General features: G+C 46.5%; 1 protein-coding gene across 1 annotated transcript in view; it reads left to right on the forward strand.

Moving 5' to 3' along the window:
* Positions 1-17868, forward strand: part of PITRM1 (pitrilysin metallopeptidase 1) — an 83355-nt gene that overhangs the window by 23688 nt on the left and 41799 nt on the right. The window contains exons 5-9 of the mRNA XM_077268536.1: positions 393-507; positions 1971-2067; positions 12272-12432; positions 14007-14133; positions 15669-15757. Of these exons, the coding sequence (XP_077124651.1) occupies positions 393-507; positions 1971-2067; positions 12272-12432; positions 14007-14133; positions 15669-15757 (589 nt within the window). The remainder of the gene's footprint in view (positions 1-392; positions 508-1970; positions 2068-12271; positions 12433-14006; positions 14134-15668; positions 15758-17868) is intronic.

Here is a 17868-nt window from a genome sequence, read left to right on the forward strand (position 1 = left end):
AAGTGAATGGCGCCGTAGACATTAAATAGTCATGGGCACTCGATGTGCCTCCTCTCGAGCCTCTGTATTGCGTCATATCATCATTATATAGCGTATCATAATTTTTTTTTTTTTTTAAACTCTGTGATTTTGTTTAAATCCGCCACCAGAAAAACCATTGCGTCTCCACTAAGATGCACTAAGAGGTAACCGTGAGCGACCCATAGGAGGCTGAGGCGTAGGTCTGTGTAACACCGGTCAGTAATGCAGCCTCATGCATCAGGCGGTATCGGTAGAAATGGTGCCACAAGCCCCCAGTAACGGGCGGACTGGTGTAGACAGTAAATGGTGAAATGCAATGTCACAATACCCTGATTGCCGTCAGTAATCACTTATCATTTTTCTATTTGCAGCATATGATTACACGATGTACCCCTTTTCAACTCAAAATGCCAAGGACTTCCAGAATCTGCTGTCTGTGTATCTAGATGCTGTGTTTTTTCCTTGCCTGCGAGAGCTGGACTTCTGGTAACACCCATATATAAAAGGACATGTGTAATATTTAATAATAGTTAAAGGGGTTGTTCTACTTTGATTAAATTCTAGATTTAAAAAAAAAAAAAAAAAAATCTCTTCTCTCCTTCCCCGAATCCACCAGCGAGCCTCCGCTGCTATTTAGTCTCTTGCTTTTTCTGCGGCGCTGACAATACTGTAACAATGCGGCAACCAATCAATGAGTTTAGAGCGGTTCTATCGGGGCGTTCCTGCATAGCCTAAAAGCCTCATTTACTGGCCCCACATCCAGCGCCTGACATAGGGAGCAGCAGCAGAGTCTCGCTGGTGGAATGGTGAGTAGAGCCCAGTTTTTTTTTTGTTTGTTTGTTTTTTTGTTTTATAGCAGTCTCCACCCAAGGGAGAAATCTAATTGAAAGGAAACTGCCCCATTTAAAGGGCCACTGTCACCCCCTCCAGCCGTTATAAACTAAAAGAACCACCTTGTGCAGCAGTAATGCTGCAGTCTAACAAGGTGGCTCTTTTAGTTTTTGCTTCTGTTATTCCCTCAATAAAGCGTTTTATAATTTTCCCTAAATACCTATCTTTGTACCTGGAGGCAGGTCCGAAGCCTCCTCTGTGAATCACTCATCTCTTCTTGGGCGATGGTCGCCACCCCCTGCGCGCTGTTCTTCTTAAATCCGGTGCTTGCGCTGTGCGTGCCTTCCTGGGGCAGGCGCAGTGTTCATTGGCCGTCATAGCAACTGATGCCGGGTGCCTGACTGCGCCTGTGCGGGCAGTGCGGCCACCCTGTTGCTGAATCCCCGCCCCGCACTGTGTTATGCATTATGCACAGTGCGGGGCTGGCATTCCTGGGCATGCGCACTGCGCTGTTCAGACGCTCCCCCGGTCCCACTTCCAGCGTTGCCCGAATATACAGGTTTCCTTGCCGACGTTTGGAACAGCCACAAAGAGGAAGGCGGGGGACCGGGGGAGCGTCTGAACAGCGCAGTGCGCATGCCCAGGAATGCCAGCCCCGCACTGTGCATAATGCATAACAGTGCGGGGCGGGGATTCAGCAACAGGGTGGGCGCACTGCCCGCACAGGCGCAGTCAGGCACCCGGCATCAGTTGCTATGACGGCCAGTGAACACTGCGCCTGCCCCAGGCAGGCACGCACAGCGCAGGCACCGGATTTAAGAAGAACAGCGCGCAGGGGGCGGCGACCATCGCCCCAGAAGAGAAGAGTGACTGCAGTTGGGCGCTTCACAGAGGAGGCTTCAGACCTGCCTCCAGGTACAAAGACAGGTATTTAGGGAAAATTATAAAACGCTTTATTGAGGGAATAACAGAAGCAAAAACTAAAAAAGCCACCTTGTTAGACTGCAGCATTACTGCTGCACAAGGTGGCTCTTTTAGTTTATAACGGGTGGAGGGGGTGACAGTGGCCCTTTAAATTAGAATAGTTATAACTTATTTTGTTTTGTCATTTTATACAGGCAAGAAGGATGGCGGTTAGAGCACAAAAATCCCACTGACCCGTCTTCTCCTCTGACCTTCAAGGGCATTGTATTTAATGAGATGAAGGGCGCATTTGTAAGTTGTTGTTTTTTCCTTTCCCTTTTTTTTTTTTCTTATTAACCCTCAGTCATGTAACAGCTTTATCTATCGGTCAACGTGTACTTTTTTTTTTGCATTTATACCAGACACAAAATAGGTAGACAAATTAGCAAAAATGTCATGGACAGAAAGTAATAATTTGATTACATTTAAGTTTTAAAATGATTCTCAGCATAAAGGCTATGTGCACACGTTGAGTCAAATTTCTGCATCTCTTTTGCAGCTGCGTTTATTTTTTCCTATAAAGATGCACAGAGAATTGACATTGCTGCAGATTTTTATCTGCAAGTCAGAAATACTTAACATCTGCATGACACTTGAGGTTTCTCATTCACTTTGCTGGCATCAGGATTGCTTCAAGTTTATCTACAAAATCTGCAGTGTGTGTACACAGCCTTAAGGTACCTTCACACTAAACGATTTACCAACGATCACGACCAGCGATACGACCTGGCCGTGATTGTTGGTAAGTCGTTGTGTGGTCGCTGGGGAGCTGTCACACAGACCGCTCTCCAGCGACCAACGATGCCGAAGTCCCAGGGTAACCAGGGTAAACATCGGGTTACTAAGCGAAGGGCCGCGCTTAGTAACCCGATGTTTACCCTGGTTACCATTGTAAAAGTAAAAAAACAAACAGTACATACTCACATTACGGTGTCCGTCAGGTCCCTCGCCGTCTGCTTCCCGCACTGACTGTGCCAGTGCCGGCCGTAAAGTGAAAGCAGAGCACAGTGGTGACGTCACACAGCACGGCACTGATGTGTTCTCATTTTTTTTCTGTAACTGTCTGGTACTTGTGCTTTGACATCAGTCTTTATAAAGGCCCCTTTACACATTTGATGGCTGTATGAGAAAAATAGTTTCTTGCTTAGCCATGAAATTGGGGGAGGAAGGTTGAACTTGATGGGCCTAGGTCTTTTTTCAGCCTATGTAAGGAGCACACAGCTCACCTCAAGCTCTCTTCTACTCTGTTAAATCTGCTGCCAGACTTCCTGGCAGCGTCTTATCTCGTAATTGAAGTTTCTGTTGAAATTCATCTGTTCTGATCCATCTCTTCCCGGACATACATATTAGATGTTCTACCGATATCTGTGGACTCGGACATTTTTTTTTTTTAACATCTAGGAGCAATCCAATTCTGCAGTGCTTCAAAACACAAAGGGGCTATCCACTTTACAGACCTCGTTGTTTGTATGCCTTGTTTTAGAATTTTGAGCTTTGTTCGGCAGTCTCATCTCTTAGCCAGAGTGAAGAATGAATACAAAAGTGGTTCTTCTCCAGAGACACTGTCAACTTTACACAACCCATTCATCATTACTTTGAATATGCCCTGTAATACTTTATTCCACCTGTTGGGGTGCTGCAGGAAAATGTAACACTTTGTGACTAGTGTTGAGTAGTGTTGAGCGATACCGTCCGATACTTGAAAGTATCGGTATCGGAAAGTATCGGCCGATACCGGCAAAGTATCGGATCCAATCCGATACCGATACCCGATACCAATACAAGTCAATGGGACTCAAGTATCGGACGGTATCCCTGATGGTTCCCAGGGTCTGAAGGAGAGGAAACTCTCCTTCAGGCCCTGGGATCCATATTAATGTGTAAAAGAAAGAATTAAAATAAAAAATATTGCTATACTCACCTCTCCGACGCAGCCTGGACCTCAGCGAGGGAACCGGCAGCGTTGTTTGTTTAAAATTCGCGCGTTTACTTCCTTACTTGAAGTCCCGGCTTGTGATTGGTCGTGTGCCGCCCATGTGGCCGCGACACGACCAATCACAGCAAGCCGTGACGTAATTTTAGGTCCTTCAGGATTTTAAAATTACGTTCTGGCTTGTGATTGGTCGCGTCGCGGTCACATGGGTGACGCGACCAATCACAAGCCGTGACGTCACGGGAGGCTGGACACGCGCGCAAGTAAGGAAGTAAACGCGCAAATTTTAAGCAAACAACGCTGCCGGTTCCCTCGCTGAGGTCCAGGCTGCGTCGGAGAGGTGAGTATAGCAATATTTTTTATTTTAATTCTCTCTTTTACACATTATTACATTAATGTTGTTTCGAACCCGATACCACAAAAGTATCGGATCTCGGTATCGGAATTCCGATACCCGCAAGTATCGGCCGATACCCGATACTTGCGGTATCGGAATGCTCAACACTAGTGTTGAGCATTCCGATACTGCAAATATTGGGTATCGGACGATATTTGCTGTATCGGAATTCCGATACCGAGTTCCGATATTTTTGCGATATCGGAAATCGGAATTGGAAGTGTGCGGTGCGTATGGTTCCCAGGGTCTGGAGGAGAGGAGACTCTCCTTCAAGCCCTGGGATCCATATTCATGTAAAAAATAAATAATAAAAATAAAAAATATTGATATACTCACCCCTCCAGCGGCCCCTGGCTCTTAGCGGTGACTCCGTTCCTAAGAATGCAGGGAGTGAAGGACCTTCGATGACGTCGCGGCTTGTGATTGGTCGCGTGAGCGGTCACGCGACCAATCACAAGCCGCGATGTCATCGAAGGTCCTTCACTCTGCATTCTTAGGAACGGAGGCAGACGCTTGGGCCGGTGAGAGCCGGGGCCGTCAGAGGGGTGAGTATATCCATATTTTTTATTTTTATTCTTTATTTTATACATGAATATGGATCCCAGGGCCTGAAGGAGAGTTTCCTCTCCTTCAGACCCTGTGAACCATTCCGATATTTTGTGTCCCATTGATATGCATTGGTATCGGGTATCGGTATCGGCGATATCCGATATTTCTCCTTCGCCTCATTGGGGGACACAGACCATGGGGTGTATGCTGCTGCCACCAGGAGGCTGACACTAAGTATTACAAAGAAAGTTAGCTCCTCCCCTGCAGTATACACCCCTCTGCTGGCTCCCAGCTAACCAGTTCTTGCTTAGTGTCCGTAGGAGGCACACGGACTGGTCTGCTATTCAGACCCAAAGAATCTTTTTACTTTTACCTTTTACCGGACGAAGGGGGCGACGGATTCTTTCATGTTCCGATCTCCCCCGAACCAACAACAGGCGAGCACGGGAGTTTCACCTCTCCGTATCCTCTCCTGCGACGTGGGAAGCCACTGCCTGAGCTGATTCTAGGGGCGACGGGCCCTTTCATGGGACCGATCTCCCCCCTCCCTTATCAGACGAGCACTGGAGTGTCACCTCCAGTATCCTCTTCTGCAGCCAGGCCTATTGCCGGACATTCAGCCCTGCCCACCAGGTTTTACCCTCGGCTGTACAGAGGCACAATCCAGTGTGGCGTCCGAGCAGCCCCCACTGCACCACCACTATAGAGCGGATGGTACAAGGAGGCGGACGGTTCCTCTCCTCCTCCCTAACAAACGGATGATGGATTGAGGTTTATCCCTGCACCGTCCACGCTGCACAGAACAGCGCTGAAACCCACATCCGCGGCGGCTCCATGCCGGGACGCGCAACGATGGTGAGTGGATCCATCTTCAGAGGGATATCCATAAAGGCGCAGGCAGCCTTAGCCACTTTCCTGTGGCCCACCTCTCTGAGGTAACGCTCTGGCCGGCTACAAAAATTTAGCCCCTGGCTTCGGCCGATGTGTAGGCCGCATCCCGGAAGTCTCCTGAAACGCCCCGCTGGTGTCGCCCGCCTGCTACAGAAATTTAGGCCCCGGCTTGGGCCTATTCAGCATCGTGTCCGTCGCTCCGCCCCCCGAGTTGGCGCTTCTCGCTCTCTGCGAGATTTTATCTACTCTGCAGCTCACAGTGGCCATCTTGGTCCTCCCGGCCGGCTCACACTGAGGCAACGATTTTTAGCATTAAGGGGGCACAGCCACTCTACATCAAGGCATTAAACGCGCATGTATTCTCCCTTCTTAAAGGCACATGTAGTATTGTCTGGTTTTAAAGGCGCATGTCCAGTATTGTCTGTTCTTAAAGGCGCAGGTCCAGTATTGTCTGGTCTTAAAGGCGCATGACCAGTATTCTCTGTTCTTAAAGGCGCATGTCCAGTATTGTCTGGTCTTAACCCCTTCCCGACATGTGACGTAATAGTACGTCACATGTCGGGACCCCCGCTTTGATGTGCGCTCCGGCGGTGAGCGCACATCAAAGTCGCGACATGTCAGCTGTTTTTTACAGCTGACATGTGCGCGCAATAGCGGCGGGTGAAATCGCGATCACCCGCCGCTATTAACTAGTTAAATGCCGCTGTCAAACTCAGACAGCGGCATTTAACTACCGCATCCGGCCGTGCGGCCGGATATGAGCGCATCGCCGACCCCTGTCACATGATCGGGGGTCGGCGATGCTCCTCCATTGTAACCATAGAGGTCCTGGAGACCTCTATGGTTACTGATCGCCGGTGGCTGTGAGCGCCCCCCTGTGGTCGGCGCTCACAGCACACCTGCATTTTAGCTACATAACAGCGATCTGATGATCGCTGTTATGTAGCAGAGCCGATCGGGCTGTGCCTGCTTCTAGCCTCCCATGGAGGCTATAGAAGCATGGTAAAAGTTAAAAAAAAAAGTAAAAAAAAATGTGAAAAAAATAAAAAAAATATAAAAGTTTAAATCACCCCCCTTTCGCCCCAATCAAAATAAATCAATAAAAAAAAAGCCCAACCTACACATATTTGGTATCGCCGTGTTCAGAATCGCCCGATCTATCAATAAAAAAAAAGCATTAACCTGATCGCTAAACGGCGTAATGAAAAAAAAAATCGAAACGCCAGATTTACGTTTTTTTTGTCGCCACGACATTGCATTAAAATGCAATAACGGGCGATCAAAAGAACGTATCTGCACCGAAATGCTATCATTAAAAATGCCAGCTCGGCACGCAAAAAATAAGCCCTCACCCGACCCCAGATCACGAAAAATGGAGACGCTACGGGTATCGGAAAATGGCGCAATTTTATTTATTTATTTTTTTGCAAAGTTTGGAATTTTTTTTCACCACTTAGGTAAAAAAGAACCTAGTCATGTTAGGTGTCTATGAACTCGTACTGACCTGGAGAATCATAATGGCAGGTCAGTTTTAGCATTTAGTGAACCTAGCAAAATAGGCAAGCAAAAAACAAGTGTGGGATTGCACTTTTTTTGCAATTTCACTGCACTTGGAATTTTTTTCCCGTTTTCTAGTACACGACATGGTAAAACCAATGATGTCGTTCAAAAGTACAACTCGTCCCGCAAAAAATAAGCCCTCACATGGCCAAATTGACAGAAAAATAAAAAAGTTATGGCTCTGGGAAGGAGGGGAGCGAAAAACGAAAACGGAAAAACGGAAAAAGCTCCGGGGGTGAAGGGGTTAAAGGCGCATGTCCTGTTTTGGCTGGTCTTAAAGGCGCATGTCCAGTATTCTCTGTTCTTAAAGGCGCATGTCCAGTATTGGCTGGTCGTAAAGGCGCAGGTCCAATATTGTCTGTTCTTAAGGGCGCATGTCCAGTATTGTCTGGTCTTAAAGGAGCATGTCCAGTATTGTCTGGTCTTAAAGGCGCATGTCTAGTATTGTCTGGTCTTAAAGGCACGTGACCAGTTTTCCCTGGTCTTAAAGGCGCATGGCCAGCATACCCTGGTCTTACGCACATGGCCAGTATGCCCTGGTCTTAAAGGCGCATGACCAGTATTCCTGGTCTTAAAGGCACGTGACCAGTATTCCCTGGTCTTAAAGGCGCATGACCAGTATTCCTGGTCTTAACAACACGTAACCAGTATTCCCTGGTCTTAAAGACGCATGACCAGTACTTCTTGGTCTTAAGGGCACATGTCCAGTATTACCTGGTCTTAAAGGCATATGACCAGTATGTCCTGGTCTTAAAGGCACGTGACCAGTATGCCCTGGTCTTAAAGGCACATGACCAGTAGGCCCTGGTCTTACGCACTTGGCCAGTATGCCCTGGTCTTAAAGGCACATGACCAGTACGACCTGGTTTTTAAAGGCACATGACCAGTATGCCCTGGTCTTAAGGGCACAAGACCAGTATGACCTGGTTTTAAAGACACATGACCAGTATGCCCTGGTCTTAAAGGAACATGACCAGTATGCCCTGGTCTTAAAGGCACGTGTTCAATATGCCCTGGAATTAAAGACACATAACCAGTATGCCCTGGTCTTCAAAGCATATGACAAGTATGTCCTGGTTCTTAAAGGCACATGACCAGCATGCCCTCCTCCTAAAAGCACAAGACCAGTATACCCTGGTCTTAAAGACGCACGACCAGTATTCCCTAGTCTTAAAGGCGCATGACCAGTATTTACTGGTCTTAAGGGCACATCATCAATCCGAAGCTGGTCACTCTAACTGAGCTCTGGAGCCTTCGCCACTCAACCCCTAACCGCAACCCATGGTTTTCTCGGACCAAGAGATTGAATCCCTCCGTGAACCCTCTGTGGCTCGGAGTGCTCGCAGGACCGAGATACATGGTCCCTCTCCTACATGGGAGCGTCCGCTAGCAGGGGCCGCAAGTGTTCTAGAAAAACGTACAGGCGTCTGCAAAACGGAAGTTTTCATTTCCTAATCTCTCCCCCATGATTTGTTGAGAACAACGCTGAATATGGATCGCATATTGCCTTGGATTGCAAGAGCTTCAGAAAAGGAGGGACTCTCCTATTTATACCATCAACAAATCGACGAGCAATTCACTGGACAGAAGCCGCTAAGTAGGTTGCCATACCTGGTCTGATTTTTATGGGCGACGGGTCCTTTTAAGGGCACCGATTCCCCCCACATCTTCAACAGACGAACACATGCAGTGTCGCCTCCATGTATCCTCTTCTGCATCCAGGCCTAATGCCAAACAACCTGCCCTGTCCACCCGGGGACCTCAACTCTGGGGATGTACAGAGGCACACATCTTTGGCGTCCGAGCACCCCCCTTTGTATCAATTTAGGGGATGATGCAAGAAAGCGGACGATTCCTCTCCACGTCCCTGTTAACAGAATGGTGGATCGAAAGTTCCTAATTTTCTACTCTGCACGAAGATGGCAAGAGGCCTGCTGGTTGCAGCCCCGCATTCTGCCACTTGGCAGTCTAACCGGGTGGAATTTCTTGTGGTATACCTACCAGTATCCCTGCCCGATGTATCATCAATTTAAAAAAAAAAAAAAACAAAAACCACAGACGGTCGGATAGCAAATCTGGTTCGTTCCGTCTTGTGGCTTCGGGTTCAGCGCTCTACCCTTCTTTAGCGCCACATGATGTTGCTTGACCAATAGTCTCCTGGTCAGAGACCTTATCTACTTCAATTCAAATCAAATCTTCTGAGCGGGAGACTAACAAGGGATCTTATTTTTACTACAGACCCATCCAGCAGTAGAAGCATTGTCCTGGACAGTCTAGATCTAAGAGATCTTGGTTTCACGAAGGTGAAAATGAAAAGTATGATCATTCCTGGACCTCAAACTTCTAACAACCTTTGACAAGGCCCTCCTTTTTCAGATGCAGTTCCTCCGCTCAGCCATTACTTCAACAAAAAAAAAAAAAAAAAAAGTGGAGTTTTCTGCCATCCATCGACATTCGGTTTTCTTACCCTCACATGCCTACTTTTTTCCCCTCTACAATTATCTCTTCTCCTTTCCATTCGCGAACAGCATTTTCAAGTCACGACCTTGCCCTTCAGCCTGGCTACCGCACCACAGTGGTCGCAACGCTCATACCAGTTGTCATGTGCTTCTTGCACCCTAGAAACATGGTCGTCCTGCCCTACTCGGTCGACTTTCTAGCCGCTCTACAAGGACTACGCTAAGTCGTCTATATCACTTGCAATACCCTCTCACTTGGGCTAGCAGCTAAACTTAGACAAGTTTTTTCCTCATTCCCAGCCCAGCAGATCCTCTTTGACGATGATCCTGCACAAGAAGGATGGTAATTCTCTCTCTCGAGTCAAGGTCGTGGCCCTTCAACACGGAGCTTGTGCACTTGATCACTCATTCCCTCGGTTCATTCAATTAGCTAGGAGGGTTCTGAGCAATAAGACGAAAACGGAAGTAGTTTTCTTTTGCTCCGCTCATTTTCAGCAAGTCAATCAGGCTTTCAAAAGGTAGTCTCTAAGCTCCTTCCTCATCCAGAGCCTTCTTCTGGTCCAATGGTTATTAGGGATACCAATGCCCGTCTTCTTCTCCCGATCATTTCTCTGGGGATGCGAACAGTACGGCTAATCCTACAGCAGGTCCACTGCCCTTAGGCGGGTCAACCATCCGTCTTCAATTTGGATAATGCCACGGCTGTGCCATACGTCAATCATCTCGCAGGTACCCACAGTCAAGCGCCATGGCCGAGGTACCTCGCACTCTCTGATGGGCCGAGATCTATCATTCGGTGATCTCAACAGTACATGTCCCTGGAGTAGAACACTGGGTGGCTGACATATTCAGCTGTCAGGGTTTTCTCCTCAAGTGAGTGGGAACTTCACTCGGAAGTCTTCCTTCACATCTGCCTTTCCTGGAGTACTCCAGATGTAGGTCGGATGGCGTCCAAGCTGAACGCCTATGTACTCCAGTTCATGGTTTGGCTTCAAGATCCAAGTCCATCGCAGTGCATGCTCCGTTTCTTCCACGGTACCAATTTCCATAACTCCTCTTCCACTACGTCTTGAGATCTTTTTGGAAGCAGAAAAGGCCCCCAGTGATCCCGGGAGACCCGCACTGACCATGTCAGGTTTTCTCGCTTGCGGTACTAGTATTTCTCCGTCTTATTTCGTCAAAACTGGAAATATGGACCTTCTCGCAGGGAGCCTTCACCTGTAGTTCTTCCCTACCGCGTACCGTTAGATCTGGGGGACCTTAATGGTCCTGGGGATCTTACAGTAGACTCCTTTTTCGATCCAGAAAGACTTTACTATCAGGGAACGTCACTCCCCTTTTTTCTCTGCGTTCTTGTCATCCTGATGAGTCTTCAGAGCTTGCCACTCTGTTCCTTTCAGTCTTTTTTCCTTATTACCATCAATGCATCGTTGCCCTCAAGCCATCCCCTTCCCTCGTTGCCAAGGTGGTTTTGTATTCCCACTGTTGCAGGGGCATCGTCCTCTCATCTCTTTCGGCTCCAGTCCACACAACGGAATGGGTTCTCCATAATCTGGAAGAAGTGAGTGCTCCAAGTGGGTACGTATCGAGGACGGCGTCCTTCCGAAGATGGACACTTTGCTTGGGCTTCTCGATGGTAAGTAGGCTTCCCGACGGTCACAGGAAGGGTTTAGCCGTGTTCATCGGCCACGTTAGCCTGGTGGATTCTTTTCACCATCCAGGAGTCCTTCCGCGCTAGATGTCAGCCTATCTCCCTGTCTCAGGGCTCTAGGCACCAGGCGTCGGCAAGCACGACCGCAAGCTTGCGAATTCCTCAATTCCTCCAGTCCGCATGCATTCTTGAAGCACTATAATTCACACACTTCCACAGATGTGAGTCTGGGCAGGCGGACTTTGCAGGCCGCCTTGGCGCACTTGTAAGTAGCGGTTACACGGCCTGATCTGATGTTGTCCCCACCCAGGGACTGCTTTGGGACGTCCCATGGTCTGTGTCCCCCAATGAGGCGAAGGAGAAATAGGGATTTTTGTGTACTCACCGTAAAATCCTTTTCTCCGAGCCATTCATTGGGGGACACAGCTCCCTCCCTATTATTAGTTGTATTTGTTTTTATCATTTGATATGTTATACTCTCATATATAATGTGACATGCTATACGCTTATATGTTGTTATTGATCTCCTACTGCTTTTGCACCGAACTGGTTAGCTGGGAGCCAGCAGAGGGGTGTATACTGCAGGGGAGGAGCTAACTTTCTTTGTAATACTTAGTGTCAGCCTCCTGGTGGCAGCAGCATACACCCCATGGTCTGTGTCCCCCAATGAATGGCTCGGAGAAAAGGATTTTACGGTGAGTACACAAAAATCCCTATTTTTTGGATATCGGCCGATCCAATCCGATACCGATACCTTTGTATATCGGAAGGTATCGCTCAACACTATTTGTGACCAGAAATTCCCAGAGATTTTTAGTTTGTCAGCAGGAGTTCGCCTTGTGGTGATCTTGTCAAAATGCGGTTTTGAAAGCATTTTGTTAATCCATTAACAAAAACTATAACGCTTCTTTTTTTTTTTTTTATAGCATTCTTATTTTTTTCATACCTGTTAATACTTGTGCACAGTAATGTCAGTCTGTGTTTGTGTATATTAAAGATCTTGTTGTCTTCCTTAGACAGATAATGAGCGCGTATTTGCACAGCAGCTTCAGAATAAGCTTCTGCCGGACCACACATATGCTGTCGTATCTGGAGGAGAACCCTTGGACATCCCAGATCTCACCTGGGCCCAGCTGAAGCAGTTCCATGCCACTCACTATCACCCAAGCAATGCCAGGTACAATAGAGGCTCCAACAACTTAGTTCCTGTGTCAGTGTTTAACCAAAATTGGGGTTTTGCATCTTTTTTGGAAAAAACTGCTGTAAGAGGTTTATGGAATTGGAATTGTTACCAGGTTTTTCCCACTTTAATCTGAGAGCAGCATAATGTGGAGACAGAGACCCTGATGCCAGCAACGTGTCACTTAGCTGCTTAGTGTAGGGATTTTATCACTAGAGGACTAGTAAACCTTCCGCCAGAAGACAAGCATATTCATGAGCTCCACCACTGATTGACAGCTTTCTGTGTGCACTGTGTATAGGCAGAAAACTACTAATCATTGGTGTGGGCGAATACAAAGCTCAAAATTCAGAGCAGTGCTAGATCTGCAGCAAATATAACTGTGATTTTATCAAAATGACAGCAAGCAGCCCGATAAGTGATACATAGCTGGAATCAGGGTCTCTGGCTCTACAAAATGCTGCTCTCAAATGGGGTTGCAATAACTTGCTGACAATTACCTATAACCTTTACTTTATGATTTTATTATAGATATTTATACTTACAGGTTTATTTTTTGTCCCAAGATTTAATGCAGAATAATTGGAAGGAAATATTCTGTACTAGTTATGACTGTAGACGTGGAGGATTTTATTATAAATAATTAATGATTAAAGGAACCTGTCACCCCAAAAATAGGTGAGCTAGCCCAACGGTATCAGGGGCTTATCTACAGCATTCTGTAATGCTGTAGATAAGCCCCCGATGTAACCTGAAAGAGGAGAAAAAGAGGTTAGGTTATACTCACCCAGGGGTGGTCCCGGTCCAGTTCTGGTCCAATGGGTATCGTGGTCCGGTCCGCGGCTTCCTATCTTCATCAGATGACGTCCTCTTCTTGTCTTCACGCTCTGGCGCAGGCGTACATTGTCTGTCCTGTTGAGGGCAGAGCAAAGTACTGCAGTGCGCAGGCCCCAGGAAAGGTCAGAGAGGCCCGGCGCCTGCGCACTGCAGTACCTTGCTCTGCCCTCAACAGGGCAGACAAAGTACGCCTTCGCCGGAGCCGCAGCGTGAAGACAATGGTATGAAGATGGGAGGCCCCGGACCGCGACGCCCATCGTACCGGGACCGCAGCGGGACCACCCCTGGGTGAGCATAATCTAATCTCTTTCTTACCTTTCGGGATACATCGGGGGCTTATCTACAGCATTACAGAATGCTGTAGATAAGCCCCTGATGCTGGTGGGCTTAGCTCACCTTCGATTTTGGGGGTGACAGGTTCCCTTTAAATGTAATATTGGCAGTATCTTAGGCATATTATTTATGTTACTCACTTATATAGCGCCATTAATTCCTCAGCACTTTACAGTCATTATCATTGCTGTCCCCATTGGGGCTCACAATCTAGATTCCCTATCAGTATGTTTTTGGAGTGTGGGAGGAAACCGGAGAACCCAGAGGAAACACGCTAACACTGGGAGAACATACAAACTCCTTGCAGATCTTGACCTTGGTGGGATTTGAACCCAGGACCCCAGCGCTGTAAAATAAGTGCTGTCCTGTAATACTGATTTTAATTTGCTTTTTCTCTCTAGGTTTTTTACTTATGGTAATCTTCCATTGGAGCAACACTTAAAACAGATTCATGAAGATGCATTGAGCAAGTTTGAGCACATTGATCCTCACACTGAGGTTCCGCTACAGCAAAGATGGAGTATTGCAGTAAGTTTTTTGTTTTGTTTTGTTTTTTGTTTTTTTTTCTTTTGTCTCTTTAGAAATTCATCGTTTTGTTGCAACTATAATTCTCCTTAAAGGGGATGTCCCTGACTGCAATATAGGATAGGTAATAAATGTGTTTGGGGGTCGGTTAACTGTTAGGTGGTCCCGCGACCAGTGGATGTAAATAGTGGCTGTATTTGGGCACAATGCTTCATTCCCTTCAATAGGAGCTTGCTTTACAGAACCTGAGAGCGGCGGTACAGTGTGTGGAGCTGTCCCCCCTCTATTCATTGTTTACTATAACCTGCGCTGGCAACAGCTGGTCAGTAACAAATTTTGTCTCTCGTGTCCCCAACAATCTGATACTGATGTCCTATCTTAGGGGCTCCAGGACAACCCCTTTAATGTATATTTAGATTGAAAGCGTGTCCTGATTCCCTTCCATACAGTTAACATCTGTGAGGTTGGAGGGTGAATATATCTTTATTTCTTTGCATGTATCTGCGTTATTTGCCATGTTATTTTTGGCGTTCTTTTCATGCTCTTGAGTCTCGACTTCAATATATTTCTGTAATTCAAGTAACCGCCTTTTTCGGTCCAAGCTATCCAAGAGTAAAATCAGTGAGAAATTAAAAGAATTTTAGTAACGTGCATATGTCCGAAAATAATTAAACCCATTCTCCCACCCTGCACCCTAGCGGCATGACAGTGACGAGGAGGCGTTTGGATGGAGCTGTGGCCGATCTTATGTTGTTGTTGTTGCTTATATGTTTAATCTCTACTAAGCTAAGTTCACATTTGCGTATATGTGCGCAGCATATCATCTGCATGCGAAAAACACATGTTTACGCAGCGTTTTTATCCGCATCAGCTTACGCATGACTGCAAAAAAATAACGCTGTGTGTGCATGCGTTTTTTTTTGCCTGCGTTTGCGTTGTTTATGTGCATGCGTTCGATATTTCCAGGAGGGCGTGTCTCAATGGGCGAGTCAAAACCGTTCGTGGACATGCGCAGTCCGAAGTACGCAAGCGCATCGAACGCATGCGTACACATGTCCTTGTGTACGCATGTGTTCCCACAGACAGTAATGTTTTTTTTTTTTCCGCATGCGCATATTTGACGGATTTTTGACGCCTCCAAAACTGCAACATGTTGCATTCACCATGACCAGCCGCATACCGTGAAAAGACGCATGCAAACACATGTCCATGCGTACACCATGTTAAAAAAATGTGTGTGTGTGTATGTATGTATATACATATATATATATATATATATATATATATATATATATATATATATATATATATATATATATATATATATATATATATATATATATATATATATATATATCATATGCGGATCTATGTGGATCAAATACTGCGCACAAGGATGCAAATGAGAAACCTGCCTTAGGGGGTTGAATATATCCAAGGGCAGCTGTTTTTGTTCGTTTGTTTTTTTTCTTCAGCAGTTTGACAAAAAAAGCGTCCAGTTGAAAAAAATAAATAAAAAGAAACTTTGTGATTTGCAGAGAGAATATCATACCTCTTGTGGTGTGGACACGTTTGCACCTGACCCGGCTAAACAGACGATGGTCAGCGTGAGCTTCCTTTTATCAGAGTGAGTAATGCTTTTCTCCAAATGTTATTATTGTATTTGAATGGTGTTTAATTATCCAAGAATTTATTATCTAGTGCTCACCCCCTGCAACCTCGGGCACCGTCTGTGCAATCTATTAGGCACCATTAGAATTTCTTACATTACACTATCTAATATATAATTGCCTAGAATACTACTTCCTGCAATTTGTGCCAACTTCCGTGGCTTTGTCCGGAGCTAATGTCCGGAGATAATGTCCGGAGCTAATGTCCGGAGATAAGTGACGTCACCAGTGTCCTACACCCAGGCAGAGCACAGGGGCCCCAGGCAGCATATGGGGCCCCAGGCAGAGCACAGGGGCCCCAGGCAGCATATGGGGCCCCAGGCAGAGCACAGCGATATTTTGGACCACTGTGCGGTGTTTCAGACCCCCTGTGTGATGTCTGGGGCCCTGTTCTTAAGTATATTAAAGATTAAAGTAACGTATATTAAAGTATATTATAGATCAAATTTGACACGTTTATGAGCACCATTGAGTGATATACTCAAGAATGACATAATTTTTCAACATTTTATGGTTTCAAACTGTAAACAGAGTTTTTTTTACTTCAACCAGAAAACCTTAACGGTTCATAAAAAACTTGACTGTTCAGGATATGATAAAAGTCATAGTATTCTGAATCTTTAACTTATAAAGATACCTTTACATGGGGTGATTATTGGTTCCAGAGAGGCTTTCGGCCGATAATCGTACACATGGCTGGTGACAGGACAATACAATATAAACGTTCAAAGGTAAACACTGATAACATTAAAATCTAATATATAATTGCCTAGAATACTACTTCCGGCAATTTGTGCCAACTTCCGTGGCTTTGTCCGGAGATAATGTCCGGAGATAAGTGACGTCACCAGCGTCCTACACCCGCTCAGGGTGGACAAAGATATATGCCTTCGTGGTGCGCGGCACTTTTCTGATTGGTTGCCGCCTGCCGCGAGCGACCAATCAGAAATGTGCCGTACTGTCAAGAATTGTCAAGAGCTGGTGAGTGCAGCCATTTTTTGTTCTTTCTTACTATTATTTATTAATTGTATTATTCTTACATTTGAATAAATAAAGTATATATGGATTCTAGACTCCCGATTAGTGTTGAGCGATACCGTCCGATACTTGAAAGTATCGGTATCGGAAAGTATCGGCCGATACCGGCAAAGTATCGGATCCAATCCGATACCGATACCAATACAAGTCAATGGGACTCATGTATCGGACGGTATTCCTGATGGTTCCCAGGGTCTGAAGGAGAGGAAACTCTCCTTCAGGCCCTGGGAACCATATTAATGTGTAAAAGAAAGAATTAAAATAAAAAATATTGCTATACTCACCTCTCCGACGCAGCCTGAACCTCAGCGAGGGAACCGGCAGCGTTGTTTGCTTAAAATTCGCGCTTTTCTTTCCTTACGTGAAGTCCCGGCTTTGTGATTGGTTGCGTCGCAGTCACATGGGCGACGCAACCAATCACAGCAAGCCGTGACGTAATTTCAGGTCCTTCAGGATTTTAAAATTACGTCCCGGCTTTGTGATTGGTTGCGTCGCAGTCACATGGGCGACGCAACCAATCACAAGCCGGGACGTCACGGGAGGCTGGACAAGCGCGCATTTTAAAAAGCGCGCTTGTCCAGCCTCCTGGCTTGTGATTGGTTGCGTCGCGGTCAACCAATCACAAGCCGGGATGTCACGGGAGGCTGGACAAGCGCGCATTTTAAAATGCGCGCGTGTCCAGCCTCCCGTGACGTCACGGCTTGTGATTGGTTGCGTCGCCCATGTGACTGCGACGCAACCAATCACAAAGCCGGGACGTAATTTTAAAATCCTGAAGGACCTGAAATTACGTCACGGCTTGCTGTGATTGGTTGCGTCGCCCATGTGACTGCGACGCAACCAATCACAACGCCGGAACGTAATTTTAAAATCCTGAAGGACCTGAAATTACGTCACTGCTTGCTGTGATTGGTTGCGTCCCGGCCACATGGGCGGCACGCGACCAATCACAAGCCGGGACTTCACGTAATGGAAAGAAAAGCGCGAATTTTAAACAAAGAACGCTGCCGCTTCCCTCGGTAAGGTGCAG

Source organism: Ranitomeya variabilis, chromosome 6 (genome assembly GCF_051348905.1).
Source record: "Ranitomeya variabilis isolate aRanVar5 chromosome 6, aRanVar5.hap1, whole genome shotgun sequence".
Taxonomy (NCBI): Eukaryota; Metazoa; Chordata; class Amphibia; order Anura; family Dendrobatidae; genus Ranitomeya; species Ranitomeya variabilis.